Source organism: Nicotiana attenuata, unplaced genomic scaffold (genome assembly GCF_001879085.1).
Source record: "Nicotiana attenuata strain UT unplaced genomic scaffold, NIATTr2, whole genome shotgun sequence".
NCBI classification, from domain to species: Eukaryota; Viridiplantae; Streptophyta; class Magnoliopsida; order Solanales; family Solanaceae; genus Nicotiana; species Nicotiana attenuata.
In genome coordinates, this window is record NW_017673839.1 from 46,423 (window position 1) to 61,866 (window position 15,444).

General features: G+C 36.2%; 1 protein-coding gene across 1 annotated transcript; it reads left to right on the forward strand.

The window, feature by feature from the left end:
- The first annotated feature begins 3,337 nt into the window (after nt 1-3,337).
- On the forward strand, nt 3,338-8,191 carry LOC109217419. Its single transcript, XM_019381658.1, has 4 exons — nt 3,338-3,638; nt 6,093-6,251; nt 6,638-6,856; nt 7,835-8,191. Exons 1-4 carry the CDS (start codon nt 3,480-3,482, stop codon nt 8,174-8,176), a joined length of 879 nt encoding a protein of 292 aa, XP_019237203.1. The 5' UTR covers nt 3,338-3,479; the 3' UTR covers nt 8,177-8,191.
- Nucleotides 8,192-15,444: the final 7,253 nt, after the last annotated feature.

Genomic DNA, 15,444 nt, shown 5'->3' on the forward strand with positions numbered 1-15,444 from the left:
CTCGGCAAGATATTTGTTTTGCTATTCTTTTCCTCAGTCAATTTATGCGAAGGCCTTCTTTTTCACATTTTTCTGCTGGTCTCAGGGTACTTCGATATCTTAGATCAGACCCAGGTCAAGGTATCCTTCTCTCTTCTGCTCCTTCTTTTGTTCTCATCGCTTTTTGCGACTCTGACTGGGGTACTTGTGAAGATTCTCGTCGCTCCGTTAGTGGGTTTTCTTATTACTCTTGGAGGTGCCCCCATTTAATGGAAATCGAAGAAGCAGATCTCCATCTCTTTGTCTTCCGCTGAATCTGAGTACCGATCCATGAGACGGGTGACTGCTGAAATCACTTGGCTTGTTCGACTTCTTGCTGATTTATCTGCTCCTCCAACTTTTCTGGTTCCTTTGCACTCTGACAGTCAGGCAGCGATTCATATCTCCCGCAATCCCGTCTTCCACGAACGGACTAAGCATGTGGAGTTGGATTGTCATTTCATTAGACAGCAATTTCTTGCTAGTTTGATATCTCTTTCATTTGTTCCTTCGAAGTCCCATATCGCATATTTCTTTACCAAACCCTTATCTGGGGTTTCTCACACCAACATCATGAGCAAGCTGGGGTTTTGTCTCTACCCTCCAACTTTAGGGGGGATGATGAAGAGAATACATCTTCTTCACAGCCATTTTCACACAGACATTCACACAAAAAAGAGAAGGAAGAGAAAAGACATTTCAGACACACACTTAAGTTTCGGACATCTCTATGTTATGTTGCCTAAGTGTTTTAATCAATTGTAGCTCAGCCTTACACGTGTATGAATCATGGATGGTCATGATCTTTTATTCTCAACCATCTGATCAACATTTTAAACACCTGTATATAAGATGATTCAAGAAGCAAATCTCACGTGGTTCTCACATGAGCACATGGGAAAGAATAATTCATAAGTTTTCTGTTATATAGTAGACAAATAGGAATAGTACAAGTGTATAGAAATATTTTTTATTTGTTATTTTACAGTAGGATAAATCTGTATATATAGGATTTACATTTTCAACGAACTAAGCATGTGGAGTTGGATTGTCATTTCATTAGACAGTAATTTCTTGCTAGTTTGATATCTCTTTCATTTGTTCCTTCGAAGTCCCAAATCGCAGATTTCCTTACCAAACCCTTATCTGGGGTTTCTCACACCAACATCATGAGCAAGCTGGAGGTTTTGTCTCTACCCTCCAACTTGAGGGGGGATGATGAAGAGAATGCATCTTCTTCACAGCCATTTTCACACAGACCTTCACATAGAAAAGAGAAGGAAGAGAAAAGACATTTCAGACACACACTTAAGTTTCGGACTTCTTTATGTTATGTTACCCAAGTGTTTTAATCAATTGTAGCTCAGCCTTACACGTGGAAGAATCATGGATGGTCATGATCTTTTTCTCAACCATCTGATCAACATTTTAAACACCTGAATATAAGATGATTCAAGAAGCAAATCTCACGTGCTTCTCACATGAGCACATGGAAAAAATAATTCATAGTTTTTCTGTTACATAGTAGACAAAGAGGAGTAGTACAAGTGTATAGAAATATTCTTTATTTGTTATTTTACAGTAGGATAAATCTATATATATATAGGACTTTACATTTTCAACGGACTAAGCATGTGGAGTTGGATTGTCATTTCATTAGACATCAATTTCTTGCTAGTTTGATATCTCTTTCATTTGTTCCTTCGAAGTCCCAAATCACAGATTTCTTTACCAAACCCTTATCTGGGGTTTCTCACACCAACATCATGAGCAAGCTGGGGGTTTTGTCTCTACCCTCCAGCTTGAGGGGGGATGATGAAGAGAATACATCTTCTTCACAGCCATTTTCACACAGACATTCACATAGAAAAGAGAAGGAAGAGAAAAGATATTTCAGACACATACTTAAGTTTCGGATTTCTCTATGTTATGTTGCCCAACTGTTTTAATCAATTGTAGCTCAGCCTTACACGTGGAAGAATCATGGATGGTCATGATCTTTTATTCTCAACCATCTGATCAACATTTTAAACACCTGTATATAAGATGATTCAAGAAGCAAATCTCACGTGCTTCTCACATTAGCACATGGGAAAGAATAATTCATAGTTTTTCTGTTACATAGTAGACAAATAGGAGTACTACAAGTGTATAGAAATATTCTTTATTTATTATTTTAAAGTAGGATAAATCTGTATATATAAGACTTTAAATTTGTCCTCAACGATCACACAAACACCTCAATTGACCCAATTATCAATTAAACACTCCAAGAGACTGTTAAGTGTATCAAATAAACACTCAAGTACAGCAAACCACATGCGTGAATTACACGTGCCAATAATGTATTAAAATGAACCAATTAAAGGACGACACGTGTAATTTGTCATAATTAAAACTAAAACAATCATCTGACCCCTTTCCTCACTCCCGACGAGTTCTAGTTCGGCAATAATGGAGTCTCACCGGACTGACAAAATAATTGAATTGACAGACAGCTCCTATAATCCAAGTACTACACGAGCGAAAGCTTTCTAATCTCATCAATGCCCATAGACGATTACCAAATTTGTTTGGTGGATATATAGATGCTCATTATTAGAACAACTACATATACATTATAGCCCGTCAATGTCAGAGATTTAAAGCATCAAAGCAGCAGCAAGTCAGCTACAACAGCAGATCCGGCGACGATGACTCTATTCAAGGAAGTAGAATTAGGAGAATTGGTAGGAGAACCGCCGGGAGCGGTGGCGATGAATGGAGGAGAAGCACCGGAAGAAAGAGATGATACCGGAGTATCGACAGTTTGGTGGAGCTGGTGGAGATAGATTGAAGATTTGTCTTTGGTATGCTTTTTTATATGTGGTGGAGGCGGCTAAAGCAGTGGTGGAGGACAGGAGTAGGTGGGCGGAGTTCTTATGGTGATGGTGGAGATGGTAGCGGGTGTTTGAGGTTGAAATGAGACATAATCACAAAATTTGAAGTACCAATTTTTCCTGTATTGGCTTGCTATTTGGGCTGCCATGAAAATTGGAAATTGGAAATTGTTTGAAGGTGAAAATTTTGGAGGAGGAGAACGGTGAAATGAGAGTAAGTGGGGACCACATAAAGTAATTTTTCTTTTATTTTTAAAAAGCTTGATTTTAAGGATTTTACATATATATAATGCATACACTTTGCCATGTCAGCACGAGGGTTCAAGAGGTCTTACTTTGGTCTAAAATAAAGTGGGTAATTGATAATTGGGACAGTTGAGCTGTTTGTGTGATTGGTGAGTACAACATTAAGGGGGGGCGTTTATATATTTCGCCAACATGATTTTCTGGTTTGCTCGAAAATATTTTCCTTTTTCAAGACCATTTATTCAGCTTCGCGACAAGGGTTGACGGCCATTCTCTGGCCTAACCCAGCCACCGCGCGACGCCGCTAGTCTCTACCCTCAAATTGGTGTGGGAAACATGAGCGGGTTAGTGGTCCGTTCACCTATTATGTGTCTTTCGCCCGTGAAGTTGAGCCAAGATTTTCACTACCATTTATACCCTTCCAAGTTCTTTCGCACAAGAACTTATCCCAGGTATCGTTGCTTAAAAAACAACGACACCCAAAATGTTTCCGAGGTACTCAAAAAACTTCAGAACTTTTTTGCCTTACAGAATTTTGTCCATTGTTGAGTTAAACAGAGCTAAAGAAAATTGATACTAGAAGAGAAAGCTTTGTAATTTCGATGGTAAACAGAGAACATCTTATGTACGATGGTTACTGTCTTTGAGTTAATTGGCAAATTGAGATTTCTATGTATAATTTTTTTGGTCATTTTTGAGTCTTGAAGTACAAAAGACAAGGGAAAGCCCAATAAACAATGAAAATGGCTAGGGCAGTTTCTTTACTATCTATTAGTGCATAGGGTGTTACAATTTAAATCTAGTAGCTTAATTAGATGAATTAGAAGTGAAAAGAGGTGGAGTAGAGGCTTATTTAGGATTTTGAGTTTACGAGTTCATCCAATCTATTGAAAATCTGCCTACTTTTTTTTCCATGTGTTTATGTGACTTGAGCTGAAAACAATAGGTTCACTTGAACCCATTGTCTCGCTTTAGAACTGTAGGCGGCAGAAGTATATAGAGTAAGATGAGTAGTTTGGAGCTCTGCAGCTGCATAGTTGCTGAGAAACTTGTGATTTGTTTTAAGACCATCTACCCTTAATGAAGTGTGATGAAACTTCAGAATAACTTGAGCATTTTGACATGTTATTATTAAGTCATTAGTGAGGAAAGGGATGGACCAGACTCTAACTACCTGGGGTTCCTAACTTCCTATGGAGGATTTGTACCGAACACTTCAGCCTAAAGAGAATGAGCACCAACGAAATGAGAGGATAAGGTGCCTCGGGTACTCGCATTTAATTTTTCTTAGAGCCGCCTTATTTCATAATACAAAGATTTAGGATTTTTTCTGTTGCTAAACAGGAACAAACATAGAAGGCTATAATAGAACCACAAAAGAAGTGTGGACAGACTATGGACCAAATTGCTGCAATTTGTTGTCCAAAAATAGGTAACTTGAAATAAAAGACTGTCTTTGGAACAGGAAGCAGAAAGCTAATTTGCATAACAGATGACATGGAGTTATCATTGATTCATCGTGGCAAATTGTTTGATGCTCACAATTTTGGAAAGATCAAAACTCCAAAACGACAGTAAACCCCAATCAGGACCTAAGTGTTAAAGCCATAAGATAAATTATGTTTGAACTGAATATAATCTCGAGGGGGATGGGCTAGTGGTTGAGGCGTGGGAGTAAAGAGGTCTCAGGTTCTAATCCATCCGTTCATCTTTTGTGGGTCGGATTACCCTGGCAACCTATGTTGGCGGACTTGATAGGCTACCAGGTGGTTAGTCGAGACATGTGCAAGCTATTCCGTACGCCATAGAGAGAGAGAGAGAGGTAACCTGCAAGAATAGGGAAGAAAGTGAATAATGGAGTGTGTTAAGCTGATCAATTGGGTTCTCAGTACTCCATGATGTGGGCATTTGACATTTTGAGCTTTTGAGTTAGTCAGCGCATTTCATGTAAATTTAGGTTCTACCGGGTAACTAATAAATTGAGTCAAGTTGGAAAAGGATTCTCCAATATGTGGGTTAACATGACTGAAAACCCAATCAAACATTCTTGAAAAACAATTAACTTGTATATAGGGGGTTCATGGTTCGGTTTGGGTCGGTTTTTCCCTAAAAAGAAACCAAACCAAGTAAGTCGGTTTTTCAAATATTGGAACCAAACCAAACCAATTAAGTCGGTTTTTTATCGATTCGGTTTTTGTTGGGTTTTATCAGGTTTTCGGTTTTTTCGATTATTTATCGTTTTTTTTCTTAAGTATGAGACATACACTACCAAACACTTATTTCGGCGACTACATTTTCAACATAACACTATCAAATCAATTGCTCTTTGAGAAATCTATCATTTATCAAGATATAATGATGATTATTGAATCAAATAATGATGAATAATTTAACTACTCAATTAAAAAAGCGATTATTTTTAACACGATATAAATTCTTGTACTTAGAAAAAAGAAAACTACCAATCAAATTAGAATGTAAAGATAAAAAATTATATTATTAAATAGCGAAGAACTAGACTAAAAATATAAATGACTAATATGTACCATAAAATTTTAGAAACTTTATATAAAAATATACATATATATAGGTGTAATGATAAATTTAAATAGCTACCTAATAGTCGGTTTGGTTCGGTTTTTTTGGGTTATTTTTTTAGTAAAACCAAACCAAATTTGATCGGTTTATAAAATTCAAAACCAAAACCAAACCAAACCTAAGAAGTATCGGGTTTTTTGGTCAGTTTGGTTTGGTTTTCGGTTTGGTTCGGTTTTTCGGGTTTTTATGAACACCCCTACTTGTATATTTAAGTTCGAAAAAATAGCTGTGATTAATGAACATGATAATGGATAGTCCTGAAATGGTTAGTGATAAATCAAAGCTTGCACTCAGTTTTCTATTCCAAAATCTGTACAAAACTGTCATTCATATATGTTTTCAACTTAACAGGGCTTCTCGGTCCTTAAATCAGATAATCCTTGTGATGGGGGGAGTTTGTGGAGCAGTATGGCTTTCTACCTTTTCACTGTGCACGTTCCTTTGAGTTTTGGCGGCTTGTCTGCTGTTAACAGTATATTGCATTGTTCAGCTCTTGATCCACAGACCGAGGTGAGTAAGATTTATCTGTAACATTATAGAATATTCGGTTCTAGTTCTGTGGGCTGGTTTGATGAATTTTGATTAAGTTCAAGGGAAATAAGCATAAATTCTCGTGTTTTCTTTTGCTTCTTGTGAGTAGCTCAAAGTAAAAAGATCAGGCATCTTTCAGTTCCTTGTTGTGCACAGAAATTTTTACGTTAGATATAAATCCGATCGGATCAAATTTGGGGAACTCAAAGTGAAGTATATCAAACTTGGGTAGCATTTCAAAACGTCGACTTTTCTGAACTAGCAAATAGTCCATTAACTTGTAATTTTAATCAATTTGATGGTATATTTACTTGGTTTTTGGCTTAGCTCACACGTTATAAACATACCTTGCCTTTCCAACACAGGCATTGTCCTTAGTTGTACTTCAGATGTTAGAGCTTATTGGCGTTCTGCTTCTTTTAAGATGTCCTGGGAAGCCCCAATACAAGCTTCGCGATTTCTTTCAAGAGAAGCAATCAGCAAAAGAAAGGAACTGGTTATTTGCGTCAGCTCTTGGCTTTGGATTCCTGGTTCTGTTGGTTTTCACCACATCAATTATTGCTGACTGGTTGATAGGGACCAAGGTAATCTGTTTCCATTTCCTTTTTCAGATGCAATATCAAATTGAAAGTTGAAATGTTTCGTGCATTAACTCACCTTGAAATAAAAGATGGAGAAGAAAAGAAAGAGGACAAAAATCGTGATTCATCATTCCGCGTCACTTTATCATGATAATTAGATCATACGGAAAATTCAGAATACTCTCTTGCAAGTAACCTGTGTAATTAAACAACCTCATATTCTTACTGTGGTTTTGAAAGTTTTAACCCAGAGTTTGGCAGGTAGTGCAAATCTTTAAGACTGAAGTTACTTTCCTTAGTGATAAACGTCTCTGCATGCTTCTTACTCTTTATGAGACCCAACTTGTGTCGTGCTCTTTGAATACACTTGCTACTTTGGCTTTAGTTGCCTTACTTTTAGACTACTGAATTGTATTTGACATGTCGGCATGTTTAGACAGTAAAATTGGGGGGAAGGATTTCCCTGCACTTGATTCTTGTGGGCTCTACACGGGAATTTATTCAAGCTTTAGTTGAATGACTGTTGAGGAAGCTAAAGCATATGTTTTGAAATAGAGGTATGCAAAACTAAAGCACCAGAAAAGTTAGTTGAAGTTGAGAAACGGACATGCCTAAAAAATATACATGTATTTGAATGAGTTTCTTGCCTCTTATATTGGTTTAGTTGGAACTAGAACGGTTTTCATCTTTCCTTGAGGCTAGAGTCTATCGGAAACAGCCTTTCTAACTTCTCAAGGTAAGGGTAAGGTCTGCCTACACGTTACCCTCCCCAGACCCCACTTGTGGGATTACACTGTGTTTGTTGTTGTTCTAGTTAGAACTAGAACGGAAGATAAAGTCAAGGTGCATGCACAGATGCATTTTCTTGTCTATATTCTTAATGCTATCTCACTTTTGACTTCTTGTTCTTTGCTGTATGATGTAATAAATCTAGAATATCGGTGGTGTGATTAAGTGACCATTGTTTGATGAACTTTGCAGGAAGTCAACAATCCAATCTTGAAGGAAATTCTTTCGAGTGGTCCAGTATCGATAACATCATGCATCCTGGTTTACTGTGTCATCACCCCTTTGCTAGAAGAAATTGTCTACAGAGGGTTCTTCTTGACTGCTCTTTCCTCTACAATGAAATGGCAGCAAGCAGTCATTGTTAGCTCAGTTATTTTTAGTGCAGCTCACTTTTCTGCTGAAAATTTCATACAGTTGTTCATCATAGGTTTAATTCTTGGATGTTGTTACTGCTGGAGTGGAGACTTAAGGTCTTCTATTATAATTCATTCATTGTACAATGCATTAACCTTACTAATAACATATGCATCATGAGTAGTTGGTTTTTGAGAGCAAAGATAAATCTTTCTTTACAATGTTCTTACTAATAAAAAGGGTAGCCCGGTGCAATAAGCATCTTCTATTCACGCAGGGTCCGGGGAAGGGTTGCACCCCTACGGTGATGTAGACATCCTACCCTAATGTAAGCATTAGTGGCTGCTTTCACAACTCGAACTGGTGACCTATAGGTTACACGGAGACAACTTTATTATTGCTACAAGCTCCCCTTCAATGTGCTTACTAATAACATTGTAAGAACGCTAGTAATATCTCTTTCGCTTCTTCTTTACAAAGAACTGAATGCCTTGATTTGAGAATTCGTATTCAGGAAGCAAATGCATTTAGCTTATTAGATTTTGATAAACTATTTTGGCCTACATTGCTTGAGTTTTTCAATAAATATGTCGCTTCAAATACAGAAAATGTGGCATTTTGAAGGATCCAGACATCATAGCAATTGAATACGACAAATGGAGAGCTTCTATGTGACTAACTTGTGAAGAGGATAACGTTAAAGGAAAGCATATATTTCGAGCCGTGGAAGGAGTTACTAATACTCCCTCTGGTTCACAATAAGTGTCCAATTTGCTTTTAGTATTTCTATTAAAAAAATATTAAATTCTATACAAAAATACCTACTATGACTAAACTACCCCTAATTAAACATTTAATGCGAGGAGTAAGAAAACTTTTTAGGGATATGTACATAAGGGTTATTTTGTAAAAACAAATTGAATTCTTTCTTGATTACATAACTGGACACTTATTTTGAACTAAAATGAAAAAGCAAATTGGACACTTATTGTGAACCGGAGGGAATACTTGAATTAGAGTAAATTGTACGCATTACGTCTCTTGGCGTGCGCTCTTTTTCGGAACCCTGCATGAATACGGAATGCCGCTGCTCTTTTTTAGTTGTTATTCAGTATTTGGCAGGTGGGATTTGATTAGAAAAGAATCATTGCTCTTTGGAAGTCTTTTACTCCATCCGGTTCACAATAAGTGATCAGTTTCTTTTTAGCACGCCCATTAAGAAATCCTATATAAAAATACCTAGTATGACTAAAACTACCCTTATTAAATATTGGTCACATATTTATAGTAAGGAGTGAGAAAACTTTTTAGGGATATGCACATAAGGGTAAAAGAATAAAAACAAATTGAACTTTTTCTTGATTACATAATTGGACACTTATTTTGAACTAAAATAAAAAAATAAACTGGTCACTTATTGTGAACCGGAGGGAGTAAGGAATTTGTCTACTGGGGTCACTATAAATACATGAAAAGTGGCAATTGAATATAGTAGAAGCAAAAGGGACCAGGAGTTGGGAAAGTGAAAAATGGTATGATTGGGTTCCCAGCCGTTGGCTCTAGAAATCATTTCTTTTTAGGGAAAAAAGAGCCAACTTAAAAGAATTATTTGCAAGCTGTATAGAAATGGACAGACAAGCATGTTCAGCCGATTCAAACTGCACAGATGTAAACGACATGTCTTGCTGGTTTATGCTGGCAAACAATTAAGTGATTTTATTAGAGAAAAACATGTACTATAATTACTCATAATTAACGGATATAAGTTTATTTATTTACGCCTATGATTTAGTATAAACAACATGGTCCAAAGTAGGGTTGTGTATAACTTCGTAAATATCGAATTATCGTACCGAAATTGAAAATTTTGGTAGTTGTTATTCAATATTTTGATATTTGGTTTAAGTTCTTTTAAAAATTTGGTATTAGGTATGGTATTCGATATTTTAAAATAAAATATCTAAATATCGATACCGTACCGAAATATATACTAAATTACACAATACACATATTACTGATTATAAAATAAAAACATAATTAGGCAGTATTCAAGAAAAAATTTCAGAATCCTAGCATGAATTAGTAATTAACAAACTAGCACCTAATTAATTACAGTCCTGACCAAAACATATAATGCTGGAACGAAAATCAAGTTTCCACATGTGTGAACAGATTCTAATAAAACAAAGGACCGAAAATCAGTCCTATTAATTACCGAAATTAGTCCTATTAATACTCATCTCTACCAAAACGTTTAATCAGATTATACAACCCATTTAATTACCTTCAACACACATCTCTATTCTAAAATCAATGTCACAACCAAAAAGCATATATGTACGAATATTCCAAAGGAAAGTAGCACTTATTTTATATTTTTTAGTTGTTATTTTCGTATATAGTGATAAAAATATAATTGGATTAATGAAATATTATAAGTATTTCATGGATATGTAAACTTAAAGTTATTTCCATAGTAAATGTGTTTGTTTCAATATCCCAATAGTATATTTATACACTTATATGTTATTGTTTGTACATAATGTACATCAAATATAAATTAAAAATATATCACATATATATACAGAGTATATGTTTCAAATGTCAAATATACTTAAACTATATATTGATCACATCAAGTATTTATAATTATACATTAAATATACATAATACATATATTAAATATATATATATATATATATTTGTTTATACGTTATGCATACAAAATTATACGTTGCATAGACATACAACGAGTTCAGTATAGGAAAATATACATAATATATTCATTACATATGTATATATTTACAATTACATTGTAAAAAATATATCATATATGTATATATACACCTCCAAACATGGAATAAAAATGTGAATTTACTTATTTGGCCATAAGTTTTGCCAAAATAAATTTGGAATTTATTTTCAAAACTCATGTTTGGCCATAAAATTTTGCCCATATTTTGGCCAAATGCCAAATCCCAAATCCCAAATCCCAAATTCCAAAATCAGCTATTGAGCTGATTTTGGGCCAAAATTCCAAAACTAGGGAATTATATACATGTTTTTCCAAAATAAAGTTGGAAAATATATTTTGAAAACGTATGTCCAAACACATTTTCATCTTCAAACCAAACTTCACCCAAATAAGATTTTTCAAAATAAATTTGGGATCTATGGCCAAACACTAGCTTAGACTTTGTTTGATATAATAATGAAAAAGGGGGTCCTAAGATGTGATGACTCAAAAGGGTCATCACTTGCTTTAAATTAAAATCTGTGTTTCTGAGGCCTTGAAAACCTTGTTTAGAGTCACCTCAATTTGCGTGCGTAGTCCGGGCGCGTAGCCGGAAAGATTAAATATGAAAATCTGTGAAAAATGATAAAATTTGGCTATAAAATGAGTTAATTTGACTTCGGTCAACGTTTTGGGTAAACGGACATGGACTCGTCATTTGACGGTCCCGGAGGGTCCGTAGGAAAATATGGGACTTGGGCGTATGCCCGGAATCGAATTTTGAGGTCCCGAGCCCGAGAAATGAATTTTTAAAGGAAATTGTGTTTCTGAAATTGTTTAAGAAAATTTGAAATGAAATTTGATTAGAACATGATGGTATCGGGCCCGTATTTTGGTTCCGGCGCCCGGTACAGGTCTTGTATATGATTTAAGATGTTTCTGTGAAATTTGATGAAAAACGGATATCATTTGACGTGATTCGGACCTTAAATGCAAATTTGATGTTTAAAGAAGTTTTGAGAAATTTCATTGGTCTTGAGGTTTAATTCGATGTTCATGATGTTATTTTGGTGATTTGAGTATACGAATAAGTCCGTAGGATATTTTTGAGGTTGTGTGTATATTTGGTTTGGAGCCTCGAGGGCTCGGGTGAGTTTTGGATAGGCCACGGGGTGAAATTTTGGACTTAAGGAATTGCAGGCCTGCAGACTTCGCATTTCCCAAACTTTCTTCGCAATTACCAAGTTCGCATTTCCCAAACATTTTTCGCAATTACCAGGCTCGTTCGCATTTCCCAAACTTTCTTCGCAATTCCCAGGTTCGCATTTCCCAAATATTTTTCGCAATTCCCAGGCTTGTTCGCATTTCCCAAACTTTTTTCGCAATTTTCGGGTTCGCATTTTCCAAACTTTTTTCGGAATTCCCACATCTGAGACCTGCAATTTTGTACTTAGCCGGTTTTAAGTTATTTTTCACATCTTTTTCAAAACACAACTCCTTTGGGCGATTTTTCAAGAACAAGTCTTCTTCCAAATCTATTGTAAGTTAGTTTTTACTCATTTCTTTCAATCATTAACATCTTTTAACATGATTTCAACCTAAAATCAAAGATTTTCATGGGGGAAATTGGGTGTTTTGGGTAGAACCTAGGTTTTCAAAAATTGGGGATTTGGACCTCGATTTGAGGTCTGATTTCAAAATAAATTATATATTTGAGTTCATGTGGGAATGGGTAATCGGGTTTTGGTTCGAACCTCGGGTTTTGACCACGTGGGCCCGAGGGCGATTTTAACTTTTTGGGTAAAACTTTGAAAAACTCATTTTCATGCATTGGGGTTGATTCATTTAGCGTTTATTGATGTAATTAAGTAATTTGTAATTAGATACGAGCGAATTGGCGGTGGAATCAAGGGGCAAAGCTATAATTGAGACTTGAGTTGTGTTCAAGGCATCGAGGTAAGTGTTTGGTCTAACCTTAGCTTGAGGGAATAGGAGTTGAGTCCTATTTGCTATGTAGTAATTATTGAGTACGACGTATAGGCATGGTGACGGGTATCTATACGTTGGTGTCTAGCATGCCCGTGGGTCTTATATTATGATTTTCATGACTTCGTTATATCTTTCATGTCTTGGTGATGGACTCTATATGTTATGTAAAGTTGTGGAAGGAATTGTGACCTATGAACATTTAAGGAGTGTTGGCTCAAGTTGTGTAACGAATTGTGAAAGTGTAAGTGATAATTGAATCTCTAGAGCATTGGCTCGAGTTATGAAGTGAATTGTGAAGTAAAAAGTGAGAAAGAAAAGAAGTTATTATGTTGATACCCTTGCCGGGCTATGTTGATTTATTGGTTATCTCCCTTGCCGGGATGTTGATATTACTGATGTTATTCCCTTGCCGGGATTTATTTGTTGAATTGTTGCTCCCTTACCGGGATCTTTATTATAATTTTATTTATTCCCTTGCCCTATTGTTTGTGATTGTTGTTTGGGTGAGGAAGAGAGTTAAAGCACGAAGGGTGATACCGTGCATTGTTTGTTTCGTGAGGAAAGAGTGTAAAGCACGAAGGGTGATGCCGTGCCGCACGATGTACCATTCTGTGCCTATTATATTGATTTCATGGTGAAAGAGTGTAAAGCACGAAGGGTGATGCCGTGCCGCACGATGTACCATTCCGTGCCTATTACATTGATTCTTATGGTGAGGACGAGAGTAAAAGCACGAAGGGTGATGCCGTGCACTTGTCCTTGAGTTCCCTGATTCTTGCTGATAATTGAGTTATGTTGTTCTTTACGTTTATTTTACTGATTTTCTGTTGTTACTTGACTTTATGGTGATGTCATTGATTCCTTTGCTCTAATTGCCTTGTAATTGTTGCTTGGGTGAGGAAGAGTGTAAAGCACGAAGGGTGATGCCGTGTATGGTTTTGGTGAGAGAGTGTTAAAGCACGAAGGGTGATGCCGTGCACTTATTTCCGTTTGTTATAATTTCTTGTTGTTATCAGTTCAAGTGCATTAATTGTCTTATTTCCACTATTACTGTAATTCTTTATGTTGGCATTTTCCTTTATTGTGTTACTTGTTATTATTGGATCAAGGTATCCTTGCGCAACATTATGCCTTGAATTTATGCTATAATTGCTACATGTTTATGTGACTTAATTGCTACTTGACATTTAGCATACTAAATATTAAATTGCCTATTTGCTTCTTAAAGTCCATAATTAATTGCTACTTGTCATTATTTGTTTTTCCTCAGTGGATCATAATTATTGTGTACTTTGTTGTCTTATGAATTCGTATTAATTGTTGCATTGTTGGAGTAATTTTATTTGAAAGAACTGTTAATATAATGAAATGGGAGCGGATGGTACGCCTACCACAAGATATAATAAAATGGGAGCAAGTGGTACGCCTACCACAAGATATACTGAAATGGGAGCGGGTGGTACGCCTACCACGAGATATATAATAAAATGGGAGCGGGTGGTACGCCTACCACGAGATATAATGAATGGGAGCGGGTGGTACGCCTGCCACGAGATATAATAAAATGGGAGCGGGTGGTACGCCTACCACGAGATATAAGAAAATGGGAGCGGGTGGCACGCCTGCCACAAGATACAGGAAATGGGATCGGGTTGCACGCCTGCAACGAGATGTGTACTGACAGTGAAATCTGCCTTTATTTTTCTTATTCTTGTTAGTGGTTGAATTTTGATTCCTTTATAGTTCTCTTGATATTCCGTTTTTAACTGTTATTCCCCGAAGCATGTTTTCCCCTCCCATCTTTACTTGTTTATTCCTGCTTTACTTTCTGTTGTATATTATATAACTGCACAGGTTTATTTGGTGGTCTAGTCCTAGCCTCGTCACTACTTCGCCGAGGTTAGGCTAGGTACTTACCAGCACATGGGGTCCGTTGTGCTGATACTACACTCTGCACTCTTTTGTGCAGACCCTAGTGTTGTAGACTTCGGACCGCAGTGGGATTGCTGATTCTTGCTCATCAGGCGACCCGAGGCAGTCCTGCAGGCGTCCGCAAGCCTTGGCGTCTCCTTCTAGCTACTATTCCTGTTTCTTTCATGCTTTTCCAGAGATAGTGTTGTATTTATTTCCTTTAGACCTTTATTTGTAGTATTCTTAGACCGTCTGTGATACTGTGACACCAGTTCTGGGTAGTCGAGGTTCAAACAGTTGTATTAGAAATTCGCGTTCAGATAGCTTATGGCTTCTTTCTTCCGCTTATGTTAAATCCCACTGTTTAAATGTTATTATTATTATTATTATTATTAAAATTGCTTATGAATATAGAATGAGTAAAGAGGGTAAATTGTAAAATTAATTGGCTTGCCTAGCTCGTACTAGTAGGCGTCATCACGACTCCCGAGGGTGGGAATCCAGGTCGTGACATAAGAGGGGGAACTTTCATAAAAAAGGCAAGTATATATTAATGATGGGAGAGAAATATGGACAAATTAATATGGTTCAAAATTAAATCCTTAAATTGTGGACTATGTTTAAAAATTTGAAGAGTACTAAACGTACATGATTTTAAAAAAAAATGCTGTAATTGTAAATGAATGTGCTCTTTTTGGAATAAAACAAAAATAATGATCTTTATTTAAATATTATTTAATAAGTAACTGACGATGTAAAAAATGTTAAAATATAATAAATGTTAAAGTTCTAAATTTTGGTTTCCGTTATTTTT